This window comes from Cimex lectularius, unplaced genomic scaffold, assembly GCF_000648675.2.
Source record: "Cimex lectularius strain Harlan isolate CLEC.00 unplaced genomic scaffold, Clec_2.1 scaffold17, whole genome shotgun sequence".
In the NCBI taxonomy this organism is placed as follows: Eukaryota; Metazoa; Arthropoda; class Insecta; order Hemiptera; family Cimicidae; genus Cimex; species Cimex lectularius.
The window spans coordinates 1,598,095-1,625,514 of NW_019392640.1; the positions used below are offsets into that span (position 1 = coordinate 1,598,095).

Genomic DNA, 27,420 nt, shown 5'->3' on the forward strand with positions numbered 1-27,420 from the left:
ATTCTATTTATTTTTATAACATTGGAACATACATAAATATTATGACATTGATAAGTAAAAATACTTATAGAAATTTTTCAGGCAGTCTGATTTTTATTTTATGCAAGAACAAACTTATAATTTGACTGTATGAATTAATTTGCATTGGCTTTCGCCTTTGAGTGTAAAATTGAAAAATCGATTAACACTAAAACAAGAAAAGAAATAAATAAGTATTTACAAGAGCACCTATAATCGAAATTGTCAACTCATCCAAATATGTTAGTGACGAAATTGTTAAAGCCAGAAGTTATCGACGAGAAGAAGCCTGGGTCCGTCGGTGCGCCTGGCTTCGGCGGCTGAGAGACGTGGTGGTAGTAATGTTGTTGGTGCGGCCTGTAAAATCCGGTGTCCTGCCTCTGAAATGACATTAAAAAATTTTAAAAAAAAGGACAAATTGATACTATATTATGTATATACTTTTTTTGAGGTGATTTGATGAAAAACAATCTTAATATAATACAAAAAATTAATGATTATTTACTTTTTTAAAATAATAAAATTATTTATAGGAAGTTGTATGTACAAAATATTGTATTATTGCTGTTATCCTTCACCTCAGATTAAAAGAAGATTCATGCAAAAATTCAATTTTTTTTTTTTAAATGCAATATATTACATTTATGTACAAGTAATACTTACCAGTTTTTAGGGAATACTATTACTTCACCTTTGTCTTTCAATGAGTTTGACAAGATCGGTTCCGTCGTGGTTTCTAGAGGCGTTCCATATGAATCTGCCGCTAGAGCAGTATTATTCTGAAAATACACCTTTTACAAATAATCTGCTGTCAGAAAAACTATGGGGGTTGGGTGGGTGGATTGTTCGTAAGAAAAATATGCCAGTTTTCAACTGTGTATTTAAACGGGTGATTAGAGTTTACAGGGCAGTATACGAGGCAAAGTTAATACGGGTTCTTTCTCCGTCTAGGAGAGATCCTTACAATTATATCGAGTCTAACGGGAGTTGCTGCCTCATTGAAACATTACCAATTATGGTCGATTCTCAATAGCAAAATTATTTTTTTAACATTTTTTTTTTATAAATAACTTATTGTCAATCAGGTGCTTTGTGAATACATCAATTGGTCAATACTAAATTTCTTCAGGGTTCTTTTTTTTGTGTGCAAAATAAAAACATTGCTCTGATATGAGGCAACATCAAATATCTACCATTTAGATTTTCGGTTAATAAGATATTTATCGCATAAAGGGATACGTTTTTTAGGCGAAAGATTAGTTTTAATGGGAAATGATGATTTTTTTTTTACATTACATGCTTTGTAAAAATGATAGTTTGATGATGACCCATTTACAATTAATTGTTAATGCTATGACAGTGCATGGTGTTGAGAGAAAGAAAACACTTATTTTTGTGTAATTCACTCTTAGGGGGGAAAAAATCCTCTTTGAAAATTTAAGTGCAAAGATTATATTTAAAAAAAAAAAAAATCGTCGAAGCGTATTCCATGAAGAAGTTGACCGTGATACAGCGAACTTCAAATATTATAATAGAAATTGATTACAATTTTTATTTATTTATTACTAAATCCCCTGTGGTGTAAACTTTTTACGTCACAATATGATACAACTCGCTAATGTAAGAATATTCAAATAAAAATTACTACAGGTCAATTTTTAAAATATACTACCATAATTCATTGGACATCTGGCAGTTTTAACATCTTTCTTTGATAAGCTTTCTACTTTTTCCACTTCCAATTTTATTTTAAAACTTGGCAATTATAAAAAAAAAAATCCTGCTAAGCCAAATTCCACTTGATCCTAACACATTTTGGCCGGTGAGGAATTTAGAAATTTTCTGAAAACTATTTCCAATCATTTTTCTGTGTGTTTATCCTGAGGTCTGCAAATTCATGAACCTACTTGGTCCTTTCTAGATGTTTTGGTCTGCCTGCAATCATTATTTGTGTCTCAGACTAGAACTTCTCCTCATCTTCAATGGTGGGTTTCAACCAAAATTATTATTATAAACTGAAGATGGGTAGAAGCAGAAATCTGACGAGATAAAACTGTGAGAATGAGCAGATCAAATTGATCCTGAATGATTTAACTACTTATATTATTCTTGTTCTGTTTTTTCAAAATTCCCAGCTTATTTTTCAAAACGCACGTGTGTACTTCCTTCTGTATTATTGAAGCTATTTGGCTAATCTGATCAAGGTTCAGTTCAAATCAGCGGGACTCTACAGACAAAATTAAGTCACAATGCAAAAATCGACAGGTTTTTTTTGGCACGAAATGTCATTCGGTTCATAAAACACCCTTAACTAGGCTATTATTTAAAAAAATAAAAATAGTCCGTTACTTCTGAACGCTTTCAATTATCAAATAGGGTTCTTACTATATTTAATAAACTTCTCACAGTTGGACATATTTTTAAAAAATTTATAAACAAAAAAATCTACTTCTGCAAATGGCACATCTAGATAACAAACTGAACTATATCACAGTCAGACCTCCATGATCCGATTTGAAAGAGGATGGGATTGTCCCGGCATTAACTAGACCTGTTTCTAATCTCTTAACACTCGCTAAGCTTGTACATCATCAGCCTTACAACGCTAGAAAAAGGGTGTTCTCAAATATTAGACCTAAGCGTTTTATACATACGTATTTACAGTACCAAAATTGAATGCTTGGCGAATAGTTTTAAAATCCAAGACAGTAATTTTTTTTAAATTAAGTATGCAAGAATTCAAAGATTACAAATTGTACTTTAAGCCTTCTAGCTATTCCACTTTAGCTATAGGCTATTCTTAACCTAACTTCTAACGAGAATATATTTTATTTACAATTGTTATTTGTTTTTTAGATACTGGGTTAAAGTGTACATTTATTAATTTAATTTGATATAATGATATAACAATTCACATTTAAGTGATGGGATAGCTCAAAAATATCTAAATATATATTGCACCTGGGACTTAATTATGTCTGCCATATTAATAGACAATTATATCTCAGATGATAACCAGGGTTTTTTTAAATAGTTTTTCCTAGATATAAAGTCAAAACCAAACATCTCTGATTTTCAAAATATAATTTTAAATATTTGCGATTTTTTTCATATCTCCGAGGTGATGAACCTGTAGCTTGGTTGTTTCCAATCATTTTTTATCTATCTATTATCGCTGGGCATACAAAATTGCTAAAAACATAGTTCAATCAGACAATGGATTATGAATAAGCCCTCAGTTCAATGAGATTGCGTTCCAGATCATAGGCATGCGAATAGTCCATAAGGAATGATAGTACGACTTCTGACCGGAGTCTGGATACTTCAGACTTTGAAGCAGCAGAATCAAGTGTGGGCAGATATTGCCAGGAAAAAGAAAAAAGAGCAAAACATGTCTTTTGTTGGTGCGAAGGCATAAGTAGCCTGGGAGAGCAAAAACCAAGGCCTGAAGGATTTTCTGCCTCACCCCGCTTATAACTCTGACCCAATGTACAATATATTGGTTTTTCTTTTGAATAAAAATTACACCCAGTGTTAAATTACAGAAAACCTCAGCAATCTATAGCAGGATTTGTAGAAGAGCCATAATCTTGCCAACACCTGCGACTTTTGCAAGCAGTCAGGGTTATAAACAGGGTGAGTGAATTATTATTTTTAGGTAATCACTACAACTAACTTCTCAAAAACAAGTTATTCCATGCGTACTTTTGATTATTTTAAGTTTTTTTTTTTTTATTCAACACAGTCAATCAGTAATCTCAAATTCCCACTGATGATAGCAAAAAAGAATGCATCTGTCAAACTGAAAGATGTGGGTAGACACATGTGAACCCTTAACAAAGCGTTAGGATTTGATAAAAACCCTTAACTTTTACAAAAAGCTCTAGATATGGAGGCTCTAGATATGGAGATTGCAGAATAGACCAATATTGGACGTGATGCATAATGTCAGCAAGAAGCCGACCTAACCTCAAACAATCACAGTCCAGCTTTTCTCTATTTTCAACAATGCCTCACTCTGCTTATAACCCTGACCTATTGTACAATATATTACGTTTCTGTTGCAATAAAAATTACGTCCATGAAATAATGATTATTAATGGACTATTTCCTAAGTTTTGTTATGAAAAATTTACAGAACAAACTCAGCTAACCTATGGCGAGTTTGTAGAATTGTTTGTAGAAATTACAAGTTTTTCAAGCGGTCAGGGTTATAAGCAGGGTGAGTGAATTGTTAGTTTTTACAATCATGTTCTATGTTCACTGCTGTTCATTTTAAAAGTTTTTCTTTACTCAATATGGTAAATCAGTAATCTCAAACTTCCACTGATAACAGTGAGAAACAGTGCATCTGACAAACTGAAAGCGGAGGATCCAAAAATGATCAGAAACGACCCTGCTTGTTACATTTTAAGAAAAGCTTCCCACGAAACTCCAAATTGTGTGCAATTTCGAAAGCTTAGAAGTAACAAACTGACATTGGCTAATTTTTTTTTAATGTTAAAAAAATCAATGGCATACCAGAGATGAACAGTATTTTGTCTGACAAAAGTTAAACTTGTACAATTCGAGTTTTGGAATTTTTTTAAAAATAACATTTAATTTAATTATGCATGGCAACGTTGTTGGACGATGGACATTCGTCTGATATCGATCAGTCATCACTTATATCTCCATGATATTAAGCACAAGATTACTTTAATTATAGCTTTATAAGATAAAAACAAGTATCAATTTTTACCAAATTTCTATAGTTAAACTCACTTTGTGAGTAACTAAGGGGAAAGATTGGGCACTACCATGGCATTTCAATTATAAAGGTTTTTAGATAAATGTTAAAAAAGGCCTCATTCCTTTAAATTTCACCCTGAAATATTGTTAGATTTAGATGAAATATTTTCTATTTACATTACATTATGTTTACTTTGAATATAAATTAAACTTTAAGCAATGTACCGGGTTTAGAAACTATTTTTGCTATTTTTTTCTTTTTTTACCTCACAAATTTCTATTTTCTAGTCAACCTAATATAAGAAAATATCTGAAATCGCTATTACAATCAGGAAATGCAAATTCTGTAGAAAAAATATACGCTTCATAAATATGTATATATAATGTGAAAATTCCCAAGGTTAATGAGTTAAAAGCCCTAGAGGTTAATGCATGCTGATCCCCATCGTTTTAAAGAATGCCAGTCGCATCGAGTGATCCTAATGAGGCCAGGTATCCGGATATGTAAGAATAAATTCATGCGAATAAACCAATTATGGATCTCCAGCCAAGTACGCAGAGGGGAAGGATACAAGTGACAATGGTATAAGAGACGTGTGAGTTAGTATTGGCGTTGTACAGTTGATACGGCCTGTCACCCCTTTCACCGGCACCTTCGGCATACTCCGAGTAGGGAAGGTTGTACTTGGGAGCCAACTTCAACCAGGGCGGCTCCCAAGGCCATCGACCCTTCTCCTTCTCACCTACCTTGGCCTGGAAGAGAGTCACATTGAGCAGAGTCGGATGTTGCTCCACCACTCTGAACTCCATTTCCCTTGGAGTGTATCCATCAGCGTACACCTAGAAACATTTAAAATATGTACTTTATTTGTTAGCATGTTAAATAAAGTCAATTTTATGATTTACAGTAAGTGATTCATAACTCTAAAAAGCTTGGATTTTGCCAGTTTCCCATAACATAAAATGAAATAATATTATTTGGAAAAATGAATTATGCAATTTTTATTTAGAATTGTTTGTAGTATATTATGTTTAAGTTTTTCCTGCCAAATTAACCATTTTTAATTTGAAATTACACCTTTCCACCTTCCCCATCAAATTAATCCTTTTTTAATTTAAGGAATCAACACCTTTTCTATTAAATAACCTTTTTTAATTTGAAATTACACCTTTCCAATCAAATTAACCTTTTTTAATTTACACCTTTTCAATCAAATTAACTGTTTGTTTTTTAATTTATTTTATTTTATTTTTAAATTGCACCTTTCACATAAAACAACCTTTTTTAATTTGAAATTAACCCCCTTTCCATCAAATTAACCTTTTATAAGTTCAATTTACACCTTTTCCATCAAATTAACCTTTTTTTTCTTCTTTTTGTTTTTGTTAATTTGAAATTAACACCTTTCTAATCAAATTAACCTTTTTTAATTTGAAATTAACACATTTAACGTCAAATTAAATTAACCTTTTTTAATTTGAAATTAACCCTTTTTAATGTCAAATTATCCTTTTTTACTTTCAAATTAATCCTTTTTTTTATATTTCAAATTAAATATTTTTCATTTGAAATGGACCCTTTTCCATGTCAAAGTAACCTTTCTTGATTTCAAATCATTTCTTTTTTTTAGCTTTAACCTTTAATTAACCCTTTCCCCCCATCAGATTTCAAATTAACCTTTTTTTCAATCAATCTGTTCTTTAAAGCATAACAAACACTTAGGAGATGGAATGAAATATTCCTGTACATTTGAGATTTTTTAAATATAAAATAATTTGGCTCAGACCATATGAAAAATAAAATTAAAATAATATAAAATAAAATATATAAATAAAGGTTTCTTCTTTTAATTCAAGAAATATGAAAAATTGTGGTTTTTAAGAGTAAAATTTTTTTTATTAAAAAAAACTCAAAAAAAATTTTTTTTTTTTTTTTTAAATTTTACTACACTAGACCAAGTTAGTACAAGTAATACACAGTGAATGACTTGAATTAAATACTTTGCATCTGGTTATAACCATCCCTAAAAGAGTTAATGTGAAGTTAAAATTGGTTAAACAGTTAAGAAGGGTTAATTTGACAGAAAAAGCTACAGCTCCATTTCCAATTATTTTTGCCTGTGAGATGCAGTTCAGCCTTTCGTCAAATTAAAAACAACCAAACAAAAAAAACAAAAAAATCAAGAAAAAATATGATGATAATATTTGGTACCAACCTCAAGAACGTATTCACCGGGAAGTAGGATCCTCCAGAATTCGCCGTACTTTGTTGTCTGGAAGCCAACATCCCTTCCTTTGATCTTCAGCGACGCCTTTTCAACGGGGTTGTTGTTCTCATCCAGGACGAAACCGTGCACACCCCTGTGTGCTTCTGCTAGAAATTTGACTAGAGGCTGGAACATAAAAAAGAGTTAAAAAATACATAAATACAGTATAAAAGACCAAAAGAATGATTCTGAGTGATATTTACCAGTCGGTTGTCCTCCCAGTACTTGGGCAGATCGGCAGCCGGAGGATATTTGCAGCAAGACAGCTCAAGAGTTATTTCCATGCATCCGTACCAGACATAATTAAAATCTTGCATGCCACCTAAATATTATTTTTATTTTTACAAGTAATAATAGAAAGTAAACTTCTATAATTTAAAATATATTATTTCTATATTAAAAAAGACCATTTGTAAATATTATTACCTGTAAGTGGGTACCAAGCAGCACCATTGGTGATGCCGTCAGTGAAAGCCGGGCTTCCTGATTTACACGCCCTTCCTTTGTGCATCGCCGGATGATTCTGTGAGTACACCAGGGAAAGATGCTTGAATACGTCCTCATCCGGAGTGAGAGACGGTGATGAGGCATAGCTTTGGAACACTTAAACAACATCAATAATTAACCAATTATAAAATCTAACAAATTAGGTTAGTATTAAATAGTAAATTTGTGTTAAAAATTTGGTTGCTACATCGTTTACAAGAAGTTTATAACAAATATTCTTGTTCTTATTACTTTTAGCATTTATAGACAAAAATGAAGTCTTGTAAGAAGCTGTAATTGTATATGTATCCTAGAACGTAATTTTTATCTCAGCTCGCAAAATATGTCCAGAAATAAGTAGGGTGAGATGCAAAACACTAACCCACCACTGAACATGAAGAAAAGTTACAGACCAAAACAGCGAGGTAATAGATCAAAATACAAAATTTTTTCTATCAATCCAATCATTTCATTAATTTTTTAAGCTAGACAAAAATTTCAGCCGAGTGCCTGTTTGTCTTTAATTATTGACAATGTGGTTTGATAATTTTTTAAAGATACGCGTAAAACCTTAAGAAACAAGCTCGCTGGTCAATAATTTAAGATGTACGACTATGTAAAGTGGTTTTATATAGTAAAGTATGTCATGAGATATTTCCATTCCGCCAGTCTGTTTGTTTATTTGCAAAATCTGCTATTGGACTTTAGAATAGAAAGTAACTTTCAATTGTTTTAGATCATCAAATAAGCTACAACTACAGGAGAAGAATTAAATAATGTTTAAGTCTGCTTCAGTGAGTGGGAAACCAAATCAACCCACATGGACAAAACCAAGAGAGGATAAACAGACCAACATGATCAGTAAGAATCAAATTACAAACTAAGTCAAAAATTCCTGTCAGACAGGGCTTAACATCCAACTTACCATGTTACAGAAAGAGATTTTATTTACATAAAAACTTAATCAAATTTCCAGAACAAAACTATTTAATTGGAAGAGAAAAAGAAAGTTAGCAGCGTAATTGTTTAAAAATTTTATCAGCTTAAAAAATTTTAATTAAGGTTTCAATAAGTAAACAATATGTAATAATTATGTAACTATTAAATTATTACAAAACAATTGAAAAGTTTTTAAACAAGTAAATATTTTAACAGCTGTTTTTGTCTATTATTTTGAAGAAATTAAGACTGAATGAAAGTTGTTTGCCTAATGAAACGTGTATTCTTTTTGCAGTTCTTACTGTTTTCTATATATGTTTTGTTGTATATTTATTCTGAAGTTTAAGTTAGAAAAGAACTTTATGAGAGAGGAAAACATCTTTGAAACATTTACGAACCCCGACGAGTATAGCTATGATTTTCTTTTTTTTTCTTTTTTAATTTAAACGATCTCCTTCTGCCGTTTCTCGACTCACATTTTACGCCATTGCGATAAGAAGTTTTTCTTCTTTTCAGCCGAACGAGAAAAGGGGAAAAAGGACGAAATTGCCCAGGCTTTGAAACCGATACTGTTTTGTTCGAATAAAAACAAAACAAAGTTCAATATTGAACGCAGGTTTTAAGGAATGTACATTCCGGGATAATTGTAAAATTGGTCTTTTTCTCGTCGACCGGTCGGCAAAGGCGGCAAAAATAGACATGATAAGACACGGCGGAACGATTGGATCAAGTAAATATAATTAATTATTGCTATCGTAAAAGAGGAAATTTATTTAAGCACAGTAGTTTAAGTTAGGCCGTTGTATTTTTTTAATTATAAAATTTCTCTAATTTTAAATATTTTTGTTTTTGTTTTAAAGGAGATTTAAATAAAGGAGGTTTGTATTAGGGACAAGTGGTTTTAAATTTGACGTCAGAATTAAGTCCAAAGAGTTAAACATTTATTTTAATTTTCAGATTTAAATTTTATGAATTTTTTTTAACTGATTCATACCAGGGTATTTAACTTTAAGCCAGGCAGTTTTTAGATTTAAATTTGAAGATAGAAACCAAACTGACTTTTACTTTATTACAAGTACATTGCTATGAAAATATATTTATAAAGAAACAGATTTTTTTTAAACAGAATTGTTTGTGGAAATTGTACTCAATTGATTTTGAATCAATGTATGAGAATGACAAACACAGTCCAAAGGTCATATGGTTCAAACAGAGTTGAAATAGAATCAGTCAAAGTTTAAATTAAACTGAACCCTTTTTCCTTCCTGGTTTCCATTTCTATGTAGAAAGATTTTTATTAATATTATTTTTTTTAGAATAATACATTAATAACACACTACCCCTACTTAATGAAAAAAAAAATATTTTCAGCAATTTTACTATAATTATTGTCATTTTAATTTATTATTACACTTAAAAAGTCGTTACAACAGGAAATTTGATTACATTTAATATTATTACAGTAGTGAAATACTCATATTCCAGTTTTCTATCATGTATTCTAGCTGTCATTGGAAATGTTATTTGTACTTTTTAATTGTGTAAAAATTTTATTATTAGCCTACAACTGCACCAATTTATGCAATATGTTGTTACATGTTATATATCAAAATCGTGGATTAATAGTATTTGGCAGCTTCTACATCTATACATGACCTAATAGATTACTTTATGTACACAATTGCTAGGTGACACCTCAACCTCCTAGGAGGATTGGGAGGAAAGGTCACAGTTGAGGGACTTGGGATGAAGAAATAATTTAATTGAGATTTGGCAAGGTCATTAACGTAAAGAATTCAGAGGTCTAAGTTGGGTAGTCCTACAAAGAAAGAACCATCAGTGGTTGTGCAGAGAATTTTTTTACAGGAGGGATTAGATACTGTTAAGATTTGATTTCGTAGCTGTCTCATACAGATCCAGTCTGTAAGCCCATACGTGTAGTTCAATTTTGCCATTTTAAGTCATGTGTGTGCATTGCATACCAATGTTTTGTCTATATATAGCTACATGTGTTTGATGTGACCTATGACAGGAAGTCGAATTTGATTTAGATAAACAGAAATTCCTTTAAGACTGTCATACTTTTGTTGTGAGAGTCTTTTGAAATTAGGGGGGTTATGAAACTGCAGTTTGGTTATTTTCAATCACTTTGGTCTTCCATATTTCTTGGGTCTATTTCCAGGAACTGGACAACTTTAAGTTTAACTTACTTTCATCACTGTTTTGGTTCAAACATTAAAGCTGACAAGAAGGCCAACTTGCATCTGACAGACCAAACTACATATCATAGTTTTGTGAGATTCCCTCTTGAGGTTAGCAGGGTTATGAGCTTGCATTTTGAACATTTTCGATTGTTTTGATCTTCCTATTATCTCTGTTTTGGCTCAACCACTGAAGAAGTTTTAATAGTTTTGTGAGATTCCCTCTCGAGGTTTACAGGGTTATGAATTTGCAGCAAAGAAAGACAGACCAAAATGATCCGAAACAACCAAACTACATGTCATAGTTTTGTTACTTTTTAATTTCAGGATTATTAGGATCTTAATGTAAGAAGCTTGATATTCATGAAGTCAAATACATTTTCGTACAGTGAACATTTTTGCCAAGTCTGTATAACTATCCTTAATTACAATTTCGGTCAATTTGGTGACATGAATTTTTTTCTTTATCTCAAAAGCAAAAGGAAAACACTCGAGTCTCTTAATTAGTAACACATGTAGCACCATTGCATCCATGATTTTTCACTTTTATATTAAAAATAAAAAATATTAATTTGGAAATTGGATAAACAAATCAAAAAAGACTTAAAGGACAACTTATACACAACCATTAAAAGACATACATACATGTAGACAATACTGAAATAATTGAATGTTATGAGTATACAAAGTATGAATGTTAATTTTTTTGTTACTTGCATGGATTCTATTTAGTATTTATTCTACAAACCATTATATTTTATATAATTAATTATGTAAATTAAATGTTAACAAGACCCAGAATTTTCTTTTTGTTTTGAAGATGTGTAAACAAGAACTGCCTGATGCTAATATATAATGTACTTCTCAATGATCTTAGGGACAAGGCTCAAAAATGGAAAACACAACATACAATTTAAACAAATTAAAACACCAGAGGCAGCAATTTTTATATCTAGGCCGTTTGAATTTCTTTTGATGTGGGCATTCCTAAACAAGTGATTGTGGCAATGACATGTTTGTAATTTAAAAAAAATTGTAAATAAATTTATTGCTTTACACATATCAATTATCAATAAGTTTTTAACATCAATCAGTTGGAATTGATTTATAGTTTCTACAGTATTACACCTTGACGATTGGTTTTTATAGATTAGGTTTTATTGTTTTCTGACTACAAATATATTAATTATGGCCTTCTTTGTCTTTTTTTCTGTATTGTTAAGGTTATTCTTTATTTGTGTTGTTTATAGGGCAACATTTCAGAAGGTGTAGGCTGTTTTGATAATTATTGGCCTACAAACAGCATAGTAGTTTTTCCAGGCATTTTTTAAAATAATTAATGCTATTAATAAAGAAACTGCGAACCACTTTAATGTCAACGTCAAAACTTATTTATTCATTATTACTATTTTTTATACAATATGTTTACCAGACCCAAACCACATGTTTATTACTTAAGTGGAGGATGTATTTATAATTTAAGAAAATAGATTTTTTTTAAATTAATTAATTAATTTATTTATTTATTTTAAGCAGGGAGACAGAGATACTCCGAAAATGACCAATCAGGATCTGATTTATTGAACCAATTAATCCAAGTCAATTCTGCCTTGGAAAACGGTGAGGTGCTTAATTATCAATGCCACTGTGTCTGTTGGGGCCTCGGTCACATTGGGACTTACTCTTTTGGAGAATCGTTAATATTTTGCCCATGTTTTGAGAGTAGGGAGATTTCTCAACGGTATAGTTCATATTAAATTACCCTTCGTATTTTATTATAAATTGAGGGTTGATGAAATGAACCAAACAAAGCACAGAAAGTATATGTGTGATTTAAAATTTAATAAAACCTGAAATAAAGTGTTGTTATACTCCAAAAAAATCATTTCTTCAACTGAGAATTTATTGATAGGTCAAAAAATTTGATCCATTAGGTACTGAGTAAACAATCTTATGTTTTATTTGTTTTTAGCTATATAAAAGAAATATCAAGAGAATTGAACATAAGGGATCCGTACTTTTTGTTGTACCACCCAGAACTACACCCGACTCATCGGAGTGTCCTCCTAGATTGGGTTGCCGAAGTTTGTAAGACATACAGCCTTCAGAGGACTACATACTATCTGTCTATATATTTGGTAGACAGTTATTTGCAGCTGACGACAGACAAGCCGAGACGGTCGCTTCAGACACTCGGTGCTGCGAGCATATTTTCAGCCAGCAAGATCATAGAGGTCAACAGCGTCACCATAGACCAAATACTACTCTCCACCAGTTATTCATGCAGCGCCGATGAACTTATCAAAATGGAAATGGAAGTGCTCAAAACAATCGAGTGGGAGTATTCAGCATTGGGACCCATCGGTTGGCTATACATCTACTTGCACACCATAAACTACAGATTGACTTCAGAAGAGTTCACTCTGGTCACAAACTTGTTGGACATTTGCAACATGGACGTCGACTCTCACCAGTTTACCAGCCCGGCTCTGGCCTCGGCCGCTTTACATCTGGTCGTCAAGGAGTCCCCAATACCAAATTCTTCGAGACTGGACGATTCTTGTTCTGTTTGGATGTATCCTTATTACATCCAGCTTATGAAATTTCCAGAAGCAAGGGAAATCCCAGAAAATAAATCTGAACTGGTTTGTCCTATAATGAAGAAGTTTTCCTTAGAACAGCACTATTTTAACAATTTACGAATCTATAATGAGATCTCTACTAGATTATCAAGACATTTGTAGAAAAAAGACTGTAAATTTAATGTAAAGTTGTTTATCCCAATGCATTGTTTAATATATTTTGTTTTATAAAATATAAACAGAAACTATTTATAAAACTTTTGAGAATCATTATTATTACTTATAATAAACATCAACAAAAATAAAAATATATAAATAAAATAAAAATATTTATAATTATTATGTTTTAAATAGTGTTCCTACATCCTATTTTTTTTTTTTAAGGGGCTTTTTATAAAATAAAAATATTTATAACGATATTTTAATTGATTTTAGATATTATTCAGAGCCAATTCATGCCAATAAATCTTATCCATAACCCGTCCAACTGATAACTTGCCAATGCGTTAAAAGGTTATCAATTTATTGAGTTCATATCAGTCCCGGAGGTTTGCCATTTCATATTTACTTAGAACAAATAATCTTACTGGACAATACAAATTTTGAAATAATTATTATTAGTCAAACAGAAGAAACGATAGCTTCTGTGGTGGTTGTATGGTGGGATGCTGAAGATACCACATCAACATATCTTCAGGCAAGAATAGGGTAGATTAGTTGCACACAAGTTCATGCTAGGACAGGCCACTATAAGCTACCTTCATGCTGAAAAACAATTAAAACTTAGGGAAGAACTTCAAAATTATGCCCATGAATGATGACTCCTGGTCATGTCTGATGATACAATTTTCGCAGTTTGGTATGCTGTAAAATCATTCAGGGCCTGTAGGTGTCCTCATTGAACTTTCCATGGCCAATTTACCAGGTTCCTCTTGTTATAGTTGGCATTAACTGGGATCCCTTCTTACAGTCTGCTTCGCTATTTTATTCAAATGTTTAGGTCATGGTATCAACAGTCATTCCTAAAACCTGGTCTGCCTGAAGTACTTCTCGAAGGCATTAACTGCTTCTTTTTTCCTTGGAGCCTGTTGCTGCATTAATCTGTGGATTCTGACTCTAGCTTCTCCCTGGATAAAGGTATGTAGTGGTTGTGGATTCAGGAGGACTTCCAGGGCAGCAGGAGGTCATTTTCATGTCCCCAGTAATGCTTCTCAGGCAGTCTATTCTTTGAGCAGTACTGAGAATCCTGAACTTAACTGTAATGTCTTTGTCCACCAAACCATAAGTTATCATAGGATCTAACAAACGCTGTATATAATCATAAGAACATCTTTGGCTTAGTCCCTAGCTTTTTTCATAAAGGTATATACATCTGACAATAGCAATTTTCGCTCTCTGTGAGATTTTAATTTGTTGAAGATTTCAACAAAGTTTTGATGAAAGATGACACCTAGATACTTCACAGAAATTAGTCATTCTTGCGAGCAGTACTGAGGGTCCTGACTGACGTTGGCAGTAATGTCTACAACCACCAAACCACCGAATCATAGGCTATCATGGGTTTAACAACTCTTCTTTGGGGACTTTAGGACAAACCAATATATAGAGGTGCACAACAGTCCAAATTTTAAGTATGCTGCTAGCTAAAAGCTCTTTAATCAGTGGTCAACAACAAATCTAATAAATTCTAAATAGGTACTAATCTTAAAGTAAAGTAATGAAGTTTGGAGTGCAAAAGGGTAGTATTGATCCTGTTCAACTTTTATCTTGTCAGTAATGGTAATCGGACGACAAATGTACCAATTAAAAGAATAATGAAAAAAGATACTGTCAGTTCTTTTCTTATTTTTTTAAAGGGGGTGCATTCAGCCTTCGGTTGGGTAGCTTCAAATGCTCATAAACGAAACAATGTTTGGCTGGCTGGATTAAAGGGGCTGGTGGTATTCACATCAACGAGTGTAATTAACAAGTTGAAACTAAAAAGAGCTTAGTAAAAAACGGACGACATAAAAAAAATTGTTGAAATAACCCTGAAAACATCCTATTTCTCCAGTCTAAATGTCACTTCCTCCAACTTGCAAATGATGCAACAAATGACCTACGACCATCACATTTTACAAAATTCATATAAACTTTATGACTCCAGTTTGACGTACGTTTGGAAGAAGGAACAGCCATTACCACAAAGAAAGAGTAGGGCACTAAAACCAAAAACAGAGTTGTAGGATAGGGAAAAATTTCGTTTTTTATATGCTCCGCTTGTATAAAACGGAACTATATCCGTCGGGCTGTCTCTATGGACAGGAAGAAAGCATCTATGAAAAAATATACGTTCTGACGTAACGTCCGGTTAAATTTTTAAGTGAACTCTACTGTCACATCTCGGGGATAGAGAAACAAATCAGCAACTGAAGGTCTTTCTTTTTTCATATATACCTCTTAATTATTGACGTAAAACTGATTTGCTTGATCATATCAGTACTTAAATTAGACTTAAGGCCTTTATAACACAATTATCTTAATGAAATTTCATTTATATATATAAAAAGATTTATCTGAAAATGAACCCATGTTCACCTCTGTAGCTGAAATTTAACAGCAATTTTTCTATCTTACCGGAACAGAGAGGTGAGGATCTACAAATTCCTTGGCAGCAAAACAGATTTCCCAGAGGTATTAGGCGTATTTTAATAAGCTGAGTTAAGTTTGACAATTGCAGCGGACTTACTCGAATTTGGAGTGTTGTCGAATGGATAGCTGGCGACGAGTGCACCGCCGTGCAGTCCTCCTGAAAGTACGAACTGTATCTTCGAAGTCCATTCTTTGACGGCGTCCGTCTCCGGCTGGCCTCGCTTGTTGTTCTGCTTGAAGTAGTCGGGGAAGTTGCGGTTTAAGTCAAACCCGCGGGCGTTGTATCTGCAAGAATCGACAGCTATAAGTCACAGGACAAGGTTGAAAAAAAGAAGAAAAAAAAGAGTCGAATTTACCTTCCTTGTCCACCGTCACACTGGCCCTCTTTGGCGACTTCGAAACCGTCCGGGTTCATCGAAGGCAGGATGTGGATCCTTGTGTTGTCCAGGAGCCACTTGATGTAAGGGTCCGTGTTGTAACTATTGACCAAATACTGCACACATACACAAAAATGAGATGAATCTCAGAATGGGTTTAGTTTTTAAATGCAAATAAACATTGAAGACAAAACAGTTCTGACACGAACAATATTTCTGGACATCTTGTGCACTGTTCCAAATCAGTGATTCATTGTTCTCCATTGCATCCTATTGCAACTCCTCTTGCCAATTTATTAATTTTAATAAACATTCAAAAGGAGTGAAGAAAAGAAAACGAGAAAGGGATGAATAAGAAAAGAACAAATGGAAGGGTCTAGTTATACCAAAGAGCTAAAAGTTTTAGATGTGGCCATTTCATTAAGAAGAATTGCTTATGAATGAATGCAAACTGACCAACGTCTATAATCAAAATACTTTATAAAGTCTCTTTTTGTGAGATTTCTTCATATCCTAGTATACCTATCCTCGCTAATTTGAAGTGTCGAGATGTTTCGTCCTTTCTCCGCCTTCGGTGGTGGGTTTCTGTTGTTGCCTCGCCCTTCTTATTACCCTGACTTAACGTACAGTAGATTACGTCGTTTGAATTGGGTTTCTGTAGCATAACATTGCCTCCAGAGTATACTAAACACGCTAGCTACCCACGGTCAGTTTCCAATGTTTATCCATTGAGGCTATTACAGGAATTCCTGATACCACTGTACGGATTTTTCTAAACACCCAAAAGAAATGAAGCAAAGACACAGAGATGGGGACGGATAAGAAAAAACTAATGTAAGGTATTAGTTTTGCATAACTTTAGTTAGTTCGGATTGTCAGACACGTTTCGTCTTTTTGCCGTCTTCAGTGGTGGGTTTCTGTTGTTGCCTCGCCCTTCTTATTCCCTGGCCCAACGTACAATAGATTACGACGTTTGAAGTGGATTTCTATTGAATACAATTTTCCTCCAGAGGTTAATAAAAACCATTGGTTAACATTGGCTAGTTTGGAGAAGAGCTTAGTATATTGGCGATGTATTAAAAGCTCAAGGTTCAAGCTTCTTTTGCTGTGTACGGAAATATTACAGAATCTTCTGGTGGCCAGGGTTATAAGCAGGGGGAGACATGAACACAACCACTAAAGCTGGAAAAAGCCAAACAGGAGTCTAACAGGCCGTAGCAACTAGTCAAAATCCAAAACCATACAAAATGGTCAGAATCGATTAAGTTGTTCTTTAAAGTAGATTCCACATGCCAATCACTAATCTGAAACTAATTCAAGGGCGTGTTGGCTGAAGTGTGTTCGTAAGCACGTCCGGACTTTTTTTTATGCTGTTGATGTTTTCAATTTAAACGAAAAAGAGCACAGGTATTGTTGCAGATTGGTAGGTCCGATCATTTTGGTTTGCCAAACCTCGACGTGTTCCTCTTGGTTTTCTGTATATGTCGAGGTGTTTGTCTCCAGTTTTTTGGTAGTTAGGTTGAGGAAATATAGTAGTCAGTCTATTGATGTGTTAAGTTTCAGCAGTAAAGGTTGTTTTAGTGTAGAGTTCAGTTCTGTTAGTTTTCAATGTTGTGGTTGATGTCCGTTCCAAAATCTGAGTGTAGATAACCAGAATGATAGAAAACGACCAAACTAAAGGTTCACAAACATGCAAACTCCAAGAATCTAAACAGTCCTAAACATGCCAGAAACTAAGTTGAGCTGTTGCGCAACACTAAGAACAATAAGTCTGGACTAGACTCTAGATTTATACGAAATAATAGCCGTAATGAGCGTGTCGAGTTACAAACATTGTCAAGTTATCTACGACACTCTTAAACAACGTCCATTGTTTAAAATCGTAAGTTTTTAAAGTGCAATTAGTAGTTAGTAGACCAGCGCATGTTTTATTCCGCAGAAAAATAATTTGTTACGCTACGAACTAGTGAAAATAGAAAGGTAGAGAAGTTTCAAAAGGGATGATGTGAAAAGTGGAAAGCGGTACTTGACGAATTGATCTTTTTACCTGTATCAGGTGCAGCATGAGCTCCCTGCCAACAGCTTCGTTTCCGTGCATGTTGGCCACATATTTCACATCCGGTTTTCCAATCATGTGCTCGTAGGGCGACGAGGATACTACCATGACCCACAAGTCTCGTCCTGAAATTCGTTTAAATTTAATGTTCAACCTTGACATCCTTCGTGCTGAATCTTACCTTGGACGGATTTTCCGATGGAGTAGAGCGCTGTCAGGTTGGGGTACCGCGACGAGGTCGTCCTCAAGAATTTCGTCATCCTCTCGAAGTCGTGGTACTTGAAGTCGAGGCCGTTGTAGTTCTGCTGGAAGGCGGCTTGAGGATAAGAACCCTGTTGGATCGGGTTCTGCTGGAAGTCGCCCGTAATAACCCTGGACGACGGGGCCTCAGCCGCAGCAAACCTGGCCTCCGCATTGTCAACGACTTCTTCGACCGGTTGGGCCTTTTCCCCGGAAGCCAAGCAACCCCAGCTCAGAAGCGTCATAGCCCACAACCAGTTTAAATTCATCCTGAGGCAAATATTACAAAATTAGATTCGGAAATAAGTTTTTCATTCAGAGCAGACCTTAAGGACTTAAACTTGGTGCAACAATGCCCAAGGACATAAGACGGCAAAAGATGTCGTAAGCTTACAACAGATCTTCTGCGGCAAAGACAGGAAAACTTAGTATTATTGCCGGCCTTTTAAGAGAACATTGCCGACTAAAGGAATTGGAAAATACTGGAAATGACAATGGCCTAGGCAGTTTCTGCCAGGAAGAAGAAACCGCAGTACTGTTGATGTGAAGGTATACTCAATTCAGAAAACAACCGATGCTATTAAGCCTGAACTGTGAGATCTGGAGACTGCCTGAAACGTCTAAACTAAATAAACAAACCAACCAGTCACTAGATAACTATAACCCATACGAGGAGGAGCACTATAATCATACCATCATAAGACGTTAGTCTTTAGCTGCATCAGCTACAAACATAAATCTACAGCTTCTAGTTTGTAAGATAACGTATTCATTCTTGTTTTTAATCGTACGCAACGTGAAAGATGAAATGACCTTGTCAAACATACAATCTAGTTACGAAATAACATCGATTATTTATTCAAACATCATTATTTAATTAAAAACAATTTGTATGTTTTCATTGATATTTTTGGTCTTTGGTAAGGTTATTACTTCATTAATGGCTACTTTCCAACATGTTCCATCACGACCCAGGGTGGTTGGACGTTATCCCTCCTTCATGAAACTACTTTAAATTTGTACCAAATTTGTATTTATTAAAACGGTTAATTTATATAATTGATTAACCTTTCACAAAATGTTTAAAAAAATACATATACATATAAAAAGATTAGTCAAATTAATGACTATGTATCATAAAGGATTTAAAAATGTATATACGACCCACATTGTAAAGTTTAGCCAATAAAATATATTACATAAGTTATCCATGATGGAAAGAAAGAAGAATAATAAAAAATACAAATAGAAGGGTATAACTACAAGACATAAAAATATTTTGTGAATTATAAAATGGAATAGATGACCCTTGAAGCTTAGAATCCCGTTGCCTTTTTCTAACTTCAAAATTAAATTTTTTTAAGGTGCCCTGATACTGTGTATTTATATTATAATCTATCCGAGTTACAGGAAGATGTTTTGACCGATGAAAATAATTAAAAAGAATATCGATTGCGTGATATGATGTGTAATTGTCCCAGGATACTGATTTCAAATTTAAACCACCTGTCACCCCTGGGATTTTTCAGGGATTCAAAAAGTAATTGAACTTGACTTCATTTTGATACATCCCCTTTCTGGACTTACTCGAGATTTCCTCTGCAGACTTTGGATCATCCGACGAAGAAATTCACGGCTATCCTTTTGCGAGGGCTCACTCCGATCTGAACTTGGCAATCTGACTGATCGGGATATCGCCGGCCGAGAAACCCGTTCCGGATTTCTTCTCCCTACTCCGCGCGTCCTAAGTCGGAAGAATAGAGAAAATTCAGCTGGGTTATCAAACCCACGACGATATGAGTCGAATTTTAACGAGTACATGATACGTATGCAACTCATAAGGGAGCAATTAGTGAAAACATGTACGACAATAATCAAAACTAAGCCGCTGGAATTATAGACGATAAGGAAAAAAGATCTAAATAAGGATATTTTCAAGGATAATATCTGGTTTTCCCCACTGATCCCAGCAGTTTAAATTATCACACGGTCATCTAGAGGTATTATCATGATTATATGATCTTTTAAAAAGAGTCGTTCAACAGAAAACCTGTTTAAACACCGTCATGTATTTTGGGCATGTGTTACGCATTGCCATGTAAGTATGATGGGCTTCAACCTTCCGTCGACTTCATCCCCTGGAAAGGACTGAACAAGCATCTCAAGAACTGCGACTTTCCATGCAATTACTTAAAAAATTAATATAGATTCGCTGATACATGATTTGCAAAACCAAATGGCCAAGGTCTGTTTTTCCAAAGTTCGGCTACTTTGGCAGATTAATAGACCGATTGATTCGACTAAACTGCTGTCACGAAAATTTAAATTCTACCTCACAATAGTGTCTAAAGATCGAAATCATTACAAGCTGGAAGGAAAAAAATCAATTTTTGTTAAATCTCTAAATGAATTTGAGGAACTATTAACGGAGTGCTTCAAGGCTATTGTTTATTCTCACGCTATAAAACGAGGTGAAAATGTTTTTATAATTGAAGACGAGCCACCAGTGTGAAATTATTTGATATGTTTTTGCTCTTGTGTTATAGCGTATATTTTGTATTCATTTTCGTATTCATTTTAAATTCGTATTCATTCATTTTATATATAGAGCTGACATTTAAAACACATTTTCACAATTATCGGTTGAAGTTTTGAAGATACTGTTCACCCCATACTATTTTCATGAGGTCGGCGGGTGTGATTAATTCGTAGGTTTGTATGCCTCGCCCTGCTTATATCCCGACCTACCATTGGATGGTGAAATCTTGAGTAAAAGAGCTTCGAAATCGTTTGGCCACATCCTAGTCAAAGTTTCAAAACATCCCTGCCCTCAAATTTTAGCTGACAACACAACCAATACAACAAGCTAAAATCCTCATTGGCATAAATCATACCTTCCATTATTATAGGCTGTATCCACTAATTACGGGAAAAAGTATTTGGTCCCAACATTAACATTATCTTTCAATTCCAAGTCCAAGCAGTTGTTAGCCTCAATAAATAAATGCCAGATAGTCAAGCAGCCTCAGAGCTTGTACATTATCAGGTAGAAGATGGTTCTGCATTACAAAAATAAGGTATGCAAATCCAACTCAAGGTCAAGGAATTATCTACATAAGTACCTAGTATTTGGTTCCAAAATCAAGTCCTCAGAGCACATGATGAACGACATCTTTCAAGGCGACGTCCATGCAATTACCTTGAAGTACTTGGAAGAGAATGCAAACATAAAATCATAGCAAAACGAAAAAAAGTCAGATGATAGTTAGGTACAAGATAGGTGTTTAATTTCTGCAAAGAAGAAGAGAAACATCAACCTACTGTCAAACTTCTCTCGCAGGACAACACAACCAATATAACAAGCTAAATAATCCAATCCCTTCACCTATGCGTACCTACTATTGGATTAGGTATGCAAAATAGGTTCATCTCTACAAGAATTCCAGGATTAGAGGAGAAAAAACCAGCGATTGTTCCTGCAAGAAAAGCAGCCGCATCACTGATAGGAAGGAAAAAGTTAGGAATCACATACTGGACATAGACAATCCAAGAATCACCTTGCGAAATTTGAATGAAAGAATTACAGAATCCACTAGAAGTATCCGCGTTGCCATATGAGGCCACTAAAACTATAATACATCTGAGAAAGAACGGAATCAACCAAACACTGTTTAGATTCTACATAGAAGCAAATATGTCCCAAAATACATCGTAGTGCGTACCACTTGTACTTCTCTGTATAAAAGGTTATTTAAGGACAACCCAACCACTTCAGCCTAGAGGAGCAGTAGAATTCCTCACTAAATTAGGTCTCACAGAGGACCGGGTCCCAGGAGTAGAAGAGAACGAAAACCACCTTGCGAGTTTTGTAATGAAAGAAGTTATACAATTTATCAGAGGAAGCAGAATATTAACAAGTTTTTTGACGGGTCTGTGCAGATCAGCTGGGCATCTGAGCAACATCGGTATCAACCAACAGGGGGTGTTGATTTTGTAAAGAAGCCGAAGAAACCCCAATATTTCTGTCAATCTTTGGTGCTACCGTTCTGCAGGAACAGCTGTTTTGGGACAATACAATCCTGTGAAATGTAAAACAATTGCAGCAGGGTAAAATAATCAATTTCTTTATAAGAACAGGCTATTAGTTAAAGAGAATAATTCCATAAAATCAAAGCCAATCATCACGGCTTCGACATTGTTTCCGTCTTCCAATCAGCAGCATATGCTATTTAGCTAGTAGGACAACAGGCTTAAGTCTCGACGAGTCTCATCACCAAAGGAGTAGCCGTCACAACTACAGGGTCCTCTCAACTGCACGCGACATCAACACAGGCTTTACACCATCGTCCGGTTCGTGGAAACCTGCCACGGGCTCTCACGCCTGCCCGAGAGTCCACGGGTTTCAACAGGGTCTCTGCACAGCCCTTCTACTGCTACACAGCGTTTCCCGCAGGGCAGCGTATTCGCTCCACGAACACAGTTAATTCGGGTAACACTGTTTACCCTCTCACCCCTAACAGTTTCACCTTCGCAAATGACACAACAAATCACATCGAAACATGTTGTCGCATCCAACCAAGGTTCGTGAACTATTTATACCCCAGACTTTACCTCGACCAACAACTTAGAATTCTCAAACTTAACCGAGTGCACCGAAAGACTATACAAGGGCAAACAACAAATATAGAACATTGCCTTGGTATGCTATGGTACTGCCAAGCTTTTCAATCTTAACAGACTCCATATATTAGTTGTCTCTATGTCTCCAGGTAAGCAATCCTTTCCAACCTATCCTGTACAAATCCATTAATCCATCTTCTTCGTCGTAGACTGAATTATGATGGCAACAGGACAACTTCATTCCGTTCATGCGTTATAAGTCATTTTGTGCGTGCTTCCTATTACTGCTCTCCATTATCATTTAATGTGCAGCTGTACAATAATTAAAATTCTTTAAAATAATTAAAAGGTAAACCGAGATCCGACACAATAAACCCGCTCATGGAGTTTAAGTGGAAAAGTTCGACGGGCGATTGTTGCAGGTCGGTCAAATTATCGTCAGGAAGAGGGATTAAAGTCTACATAGGGCGAACAAGTTTTCACGGAAGTTTGAAAAGTTGCCAACCGTGTGGACGTATTCGGGTCAGACGTCCTTTCTGGATGAGACACGGCCCAAGATCGTATTATTACAGAAAACCATCGGCCGATTTATATAGACTATAAATCCACTCGGCGAAAATTGATTTGACCAATTGCGATATGAAAGGAGTACCACTCATGGAACTGGAGTCGGTATAGCATTATCGATCGATAACTGCCATTTTGTAGTATAAGTTGTTTACACTTGTACTGTAATGCCGGCCTATTACAACACCATCTGTAAAATAACTACACGGAGTTAAAGCTCAGTTCACGTTTCATTAAAAGTCTTCATCTAACGCACAAAATTTGATGTAGGAACCTCGTAGGAAGTGAGTTTACAAGCGAGGACAAGTTCCAGGAAGACTTCGTTTATTCTGATTCGTAAGCGCCTGAAGAACTTCGAACTGAAGAATGTGAGTTCAATAATAAAAATCCCGACAAGGTGAGGTCGACGTTTCCATCGCTCTTCCTTACGTGCAATCAATCCACGTGCCCTTGCAAAACCTTGAAGCAACCTTGAAAAGAGCGACAAATCAAAATAGTAACAAAAAAACGGGAACAACCGGTTTTTGAACAGTGGCCACACGTATGTAAAACATCCTAACAGTTCAAAAATACAATAATACCGAAGAAAACGGAATGCATATATCTTCGTTGAGATTTTTCGGAACAGGCAGAAATCAAAGTTATCCCAATTGAATATTACTTTTCAACATTTGGTCTTTATTCAGTACTCGGTTTGTTTTGATGCCTCACCCTGCTTATACCCACCTGTACAACTCGTAGTTAGATCGTATACAAGAAAAGTCGAACTAACCATGGGCAACCTTGAACTTTGAAGATAATAGATAATAACTTTTCCGAAATTATGGCAAAATACATCACTCATCTATGAAGATACGTTCATAAAATACTCGCCATATCAACAACTTTGAGCACGTAGTTATTAACTTCTTTCAATTTAATATAAATATAGAGCTGACATTTAAAACACGTTCAGAGACAGATGAAAAACAGTACTACTGACCAATGAGAAGTTCAAACAATAAAAAACATAGCATACAACAGCTACAACATAATTACGATTAGCTGGTGAACAAAAGACATAAACTCGAGGTCAACTTGATCACGCCATGAAGAAACGTACGAACTATCCAAAAACCAAACTGCACTAAGGAAAACAAACAACCTATGGTACAAAACATAAACATGACACCAAACTACATTCAACATCACTGTGACGATCTCACAGCAAAACGGCGAAGAGCGGAGGAGGAGATAGAAACTAAAAGTTCCACGTCCCGCTGAACTTACGATGACACTTCATAGCAAAACATCGAGTATAAGCAGATCAAAAATGGCCGGAAATCACTAACATACAAGTAAGCTTAAAATTGTAGTTTGTCAGAAAAAACAGCGAGAATAGGCGAATGAGAAGGAACGACCAAAACAGGTACACGTTAACGAGAAGAAATCGCACAACAACGGGAATTGGTGGACGATGATCGAAAACGATGAAGGGACAAACAAAAGCAAGCTTGTATTGTAGTAGCAATTATAATTTGGTGTCTCAGGTAAAACCGGGAGGATAGGCGGACAAAATGATAAGGATAAACCAAATTACAAGTGCAAAACCACGATGACCTCAGGTCGACATATCACAACAGAGCAATAAGGAGATAGGCAACCAAAACTTTTCGGAAACGACAAGCAGGCTAAAACATGTATTTTGGTCTGACAGGCTAAAAACGACTTAACTACAGGTACATGGTACTGCCGGCCTCAAGACGCCAAATCACATCAAAACAAGGAATATACACACGGACAAGAATGATCGGAAAACACCAAATCACAGGTTCATCACCACGCTGACCTCAATACATCTCCCAATAAAACAGGGAGGGTAGGTAGACCAGAATGATCAGAAACTACTGTTATCAGGCTCATCTTCCGCCGACGTACAGACGAAATCTCACAACTCAACGAGGATAGACAGACCACAACTGATCTAAACGACCAAGGACAAACACAAGGAAGCCTTAACTTGTAGTTTCATCTGACCGAGAAAAACAGCGAGGATAGGATCGGAAACGACAAAATTACAGGTTCATCGCCCTACTGACCTCAAGAGGACATATGACAGCAAAAAGGCGAGCTAGTCAGAGTCAGACTATTCAACTATGAATAAACAAGAACATGTGTATTTCTTATGCCATCCCAGGCCTCGGTTGTTTGCATATTTTGTGGACATCACCACGGTGTACGGTTCTAATCGAAGGCTATTGGGTTTTTTGTTTAATTGACAATGGAACGATCGCATGATTGAAAAAGGACGTATACATTTTCTTCATCTTTTAATAATCTCGTTGGAATCCGAACATAAAGGCTAACTGTTAATCTCGGCGGTGAAAGAAATAAAACTAACACATTCAACGCTGTGACCCACTAGATGAAAGAGGCCAAAACGTGAAATGTTAAAACAGAAAGACGGTCGAATTTAAACTGATTTTTACAAAAATTGTAAGATCTTAAGAGTTTCAGGTCTGCGTGATCTGTCTTCATGTGTCATCATTCAGGTCAAGGGATTCAAAATCGTAAAAACACTGTTATAGTTTTTGAAACGATAAATTTTAGGTCAATTTTGGTAAACACATAAAGATTTTATCTTTATCTATCCTTGTTTTTATCCTTATCTTTTAATATAAAATTCTCCCGTTTCCAAAGAGATGGTGCTTTTTTACAAATTAATAAATCGTTCATTTATTCATGTACCATTCAATTTTCCCGGTGGGTTTTTATTAATTGGGTTCATTCGCCTCGGTTCGAAGATAACAAAGTGTTTTAAATCGTTTTTGTATATAAACGAATATAATTTTTGAAAATTAATCACCGTTGTTTTTAAGACTTCTGAGATGCTGCTTGTAAGTTTGGGCTAAAAAGTACTTGTACGTGGACAAAATTTGTAAAAAAATTTAACGGGGTAGTGAATAATTCTCGTAAGAGTGTCACTTTCTCGGATGACAATTTATTTATCGCCTAAAAATAAAGTAACAGTGAATGTCAGAGAAAATTGTCGATTAAGAAAGTGTAAAGGATAAGTGGGTCAGAGCAGGCGGAAAATGTCGTCCCCCCAACCGGCCGGCTCGACACATCTTTATAACTGTAACTTTTTTCAACTGTATAACGAACACATATAGGATGGAAGAACTGGGAGGATGATGATGATGTGATGGAAGTGGGGTTTGTACTCCCCAGGCACTGCAGCCTTCTGGCTTATTGTACCTTCCTAGTTCCCTAGTTCAGTGCGATCCACTCAATCCATCTTCTCAAAAGTATTAGGTCATTAACATTTTTTAATTTTTTTTTTGTATCCAAGGTTGTCTCCATTGAGCCAATACTTTGCATTCGAAGATGATAAAGGTGGTTATTTCTTCCTCTTCATTGCATAATCTACAAATAAAACTCGCTTCGGCAGCGCATATACTAAAATTGGAAAAACTGGGAAGAAGCGGAAGGAGGTCCGAGTAACGGTACAGCGTTGCGACGCATTCTTCGTCTCCGTGACCAGAAACCGACATACGATCCCGTCCCGTCAGCCAACGACTCGACTAAGATCTGTTTAGCGTTAACATATTAATTTGAAAACGGCTTCGACTTACTTGGGTTGTTGAAGGCTCGAGAGGTGCAAGTGGACTGTCTGCTCCTCGGGTCACTAACGGGTTACCTACAATGAGGACACCCCTCCACTTT

The 27,420-nt window shown here is 35.1% G+C and overlaps 2 protein-coding genes across 6 annotated transcripts; one reads left to right on the plus strand and one right to left on the minus strand.

Moving 5' to 3' along the window:
* Positions 1 to 90: 90 nt before the first annotated feature.
* Positions 91 to 27,420, minus strand: LOC106672221 (carboxypeptidase M-like). Of its 5 annotated transcripts, none has more exons than XM_014403467.2 (11): positions 27,330 to 27,420; positions 18,470 to 18,798; positions 18,280 to 18,413; positions 16,212 to 16,348; positions 15,953 to 16,140; positions 7,443 to 7,619; positions 7,220 to 7,338; positions 6,966 to 7,142; positions 5,497 to 5,589; positions 710 to 797; positions 91 to 398 (listed from the first exon to the last, which is right to left on the minus strand). In XM_014403467.2, exons 2-11 carry the CDS (start codon positions 18,795 to 18,797, stop codon positions 277 to 279), a joined length of 1,563 nt encoding a protein of 520 aa, XP_014258953.1. In that variant the 5' UTR covers position 18,798; positions 27,330 to 27,420; the 3' UTR covers positions 91 to 276. The 5 variants fall into 5 exon arrangements, with proteins under 5 accessions (XP_014258953.1, XP_014258952.1, XP_014258957.1 ...); XM_014403466.2 differs by lacking the exon at positions 27,330 to 27,420 and adding an exon at positions 20,116 to 20,257; XM_014403471.2 differs by lacking the exon at positions 27,330 to 27,420 and adding an exon at positions 20,116 to 20,254 and having other exon boundaries at positions 682 to 797.
* Positions 8,663 to 13,461, plus strand: LOC106672222 (G1/S-specific cyclin-E2-like). Its single transcript, XM_014403472.2, has 3 exons — positions 8,663 to 9,171; positions 12,176 to 12,383; positions 12,615 to 13,461. Exons 1-3 carry the CDS (start codon positions 9,141 to 9,143, stop codon positions 13,384 to 13,386), a joined length of 1,011 nt encoding a protein of 336 aa, XP_014258958.1. The 5' UTR covers positions 8,663 to 9,140; the 3' UTR covers positions 13,387 to 13,461.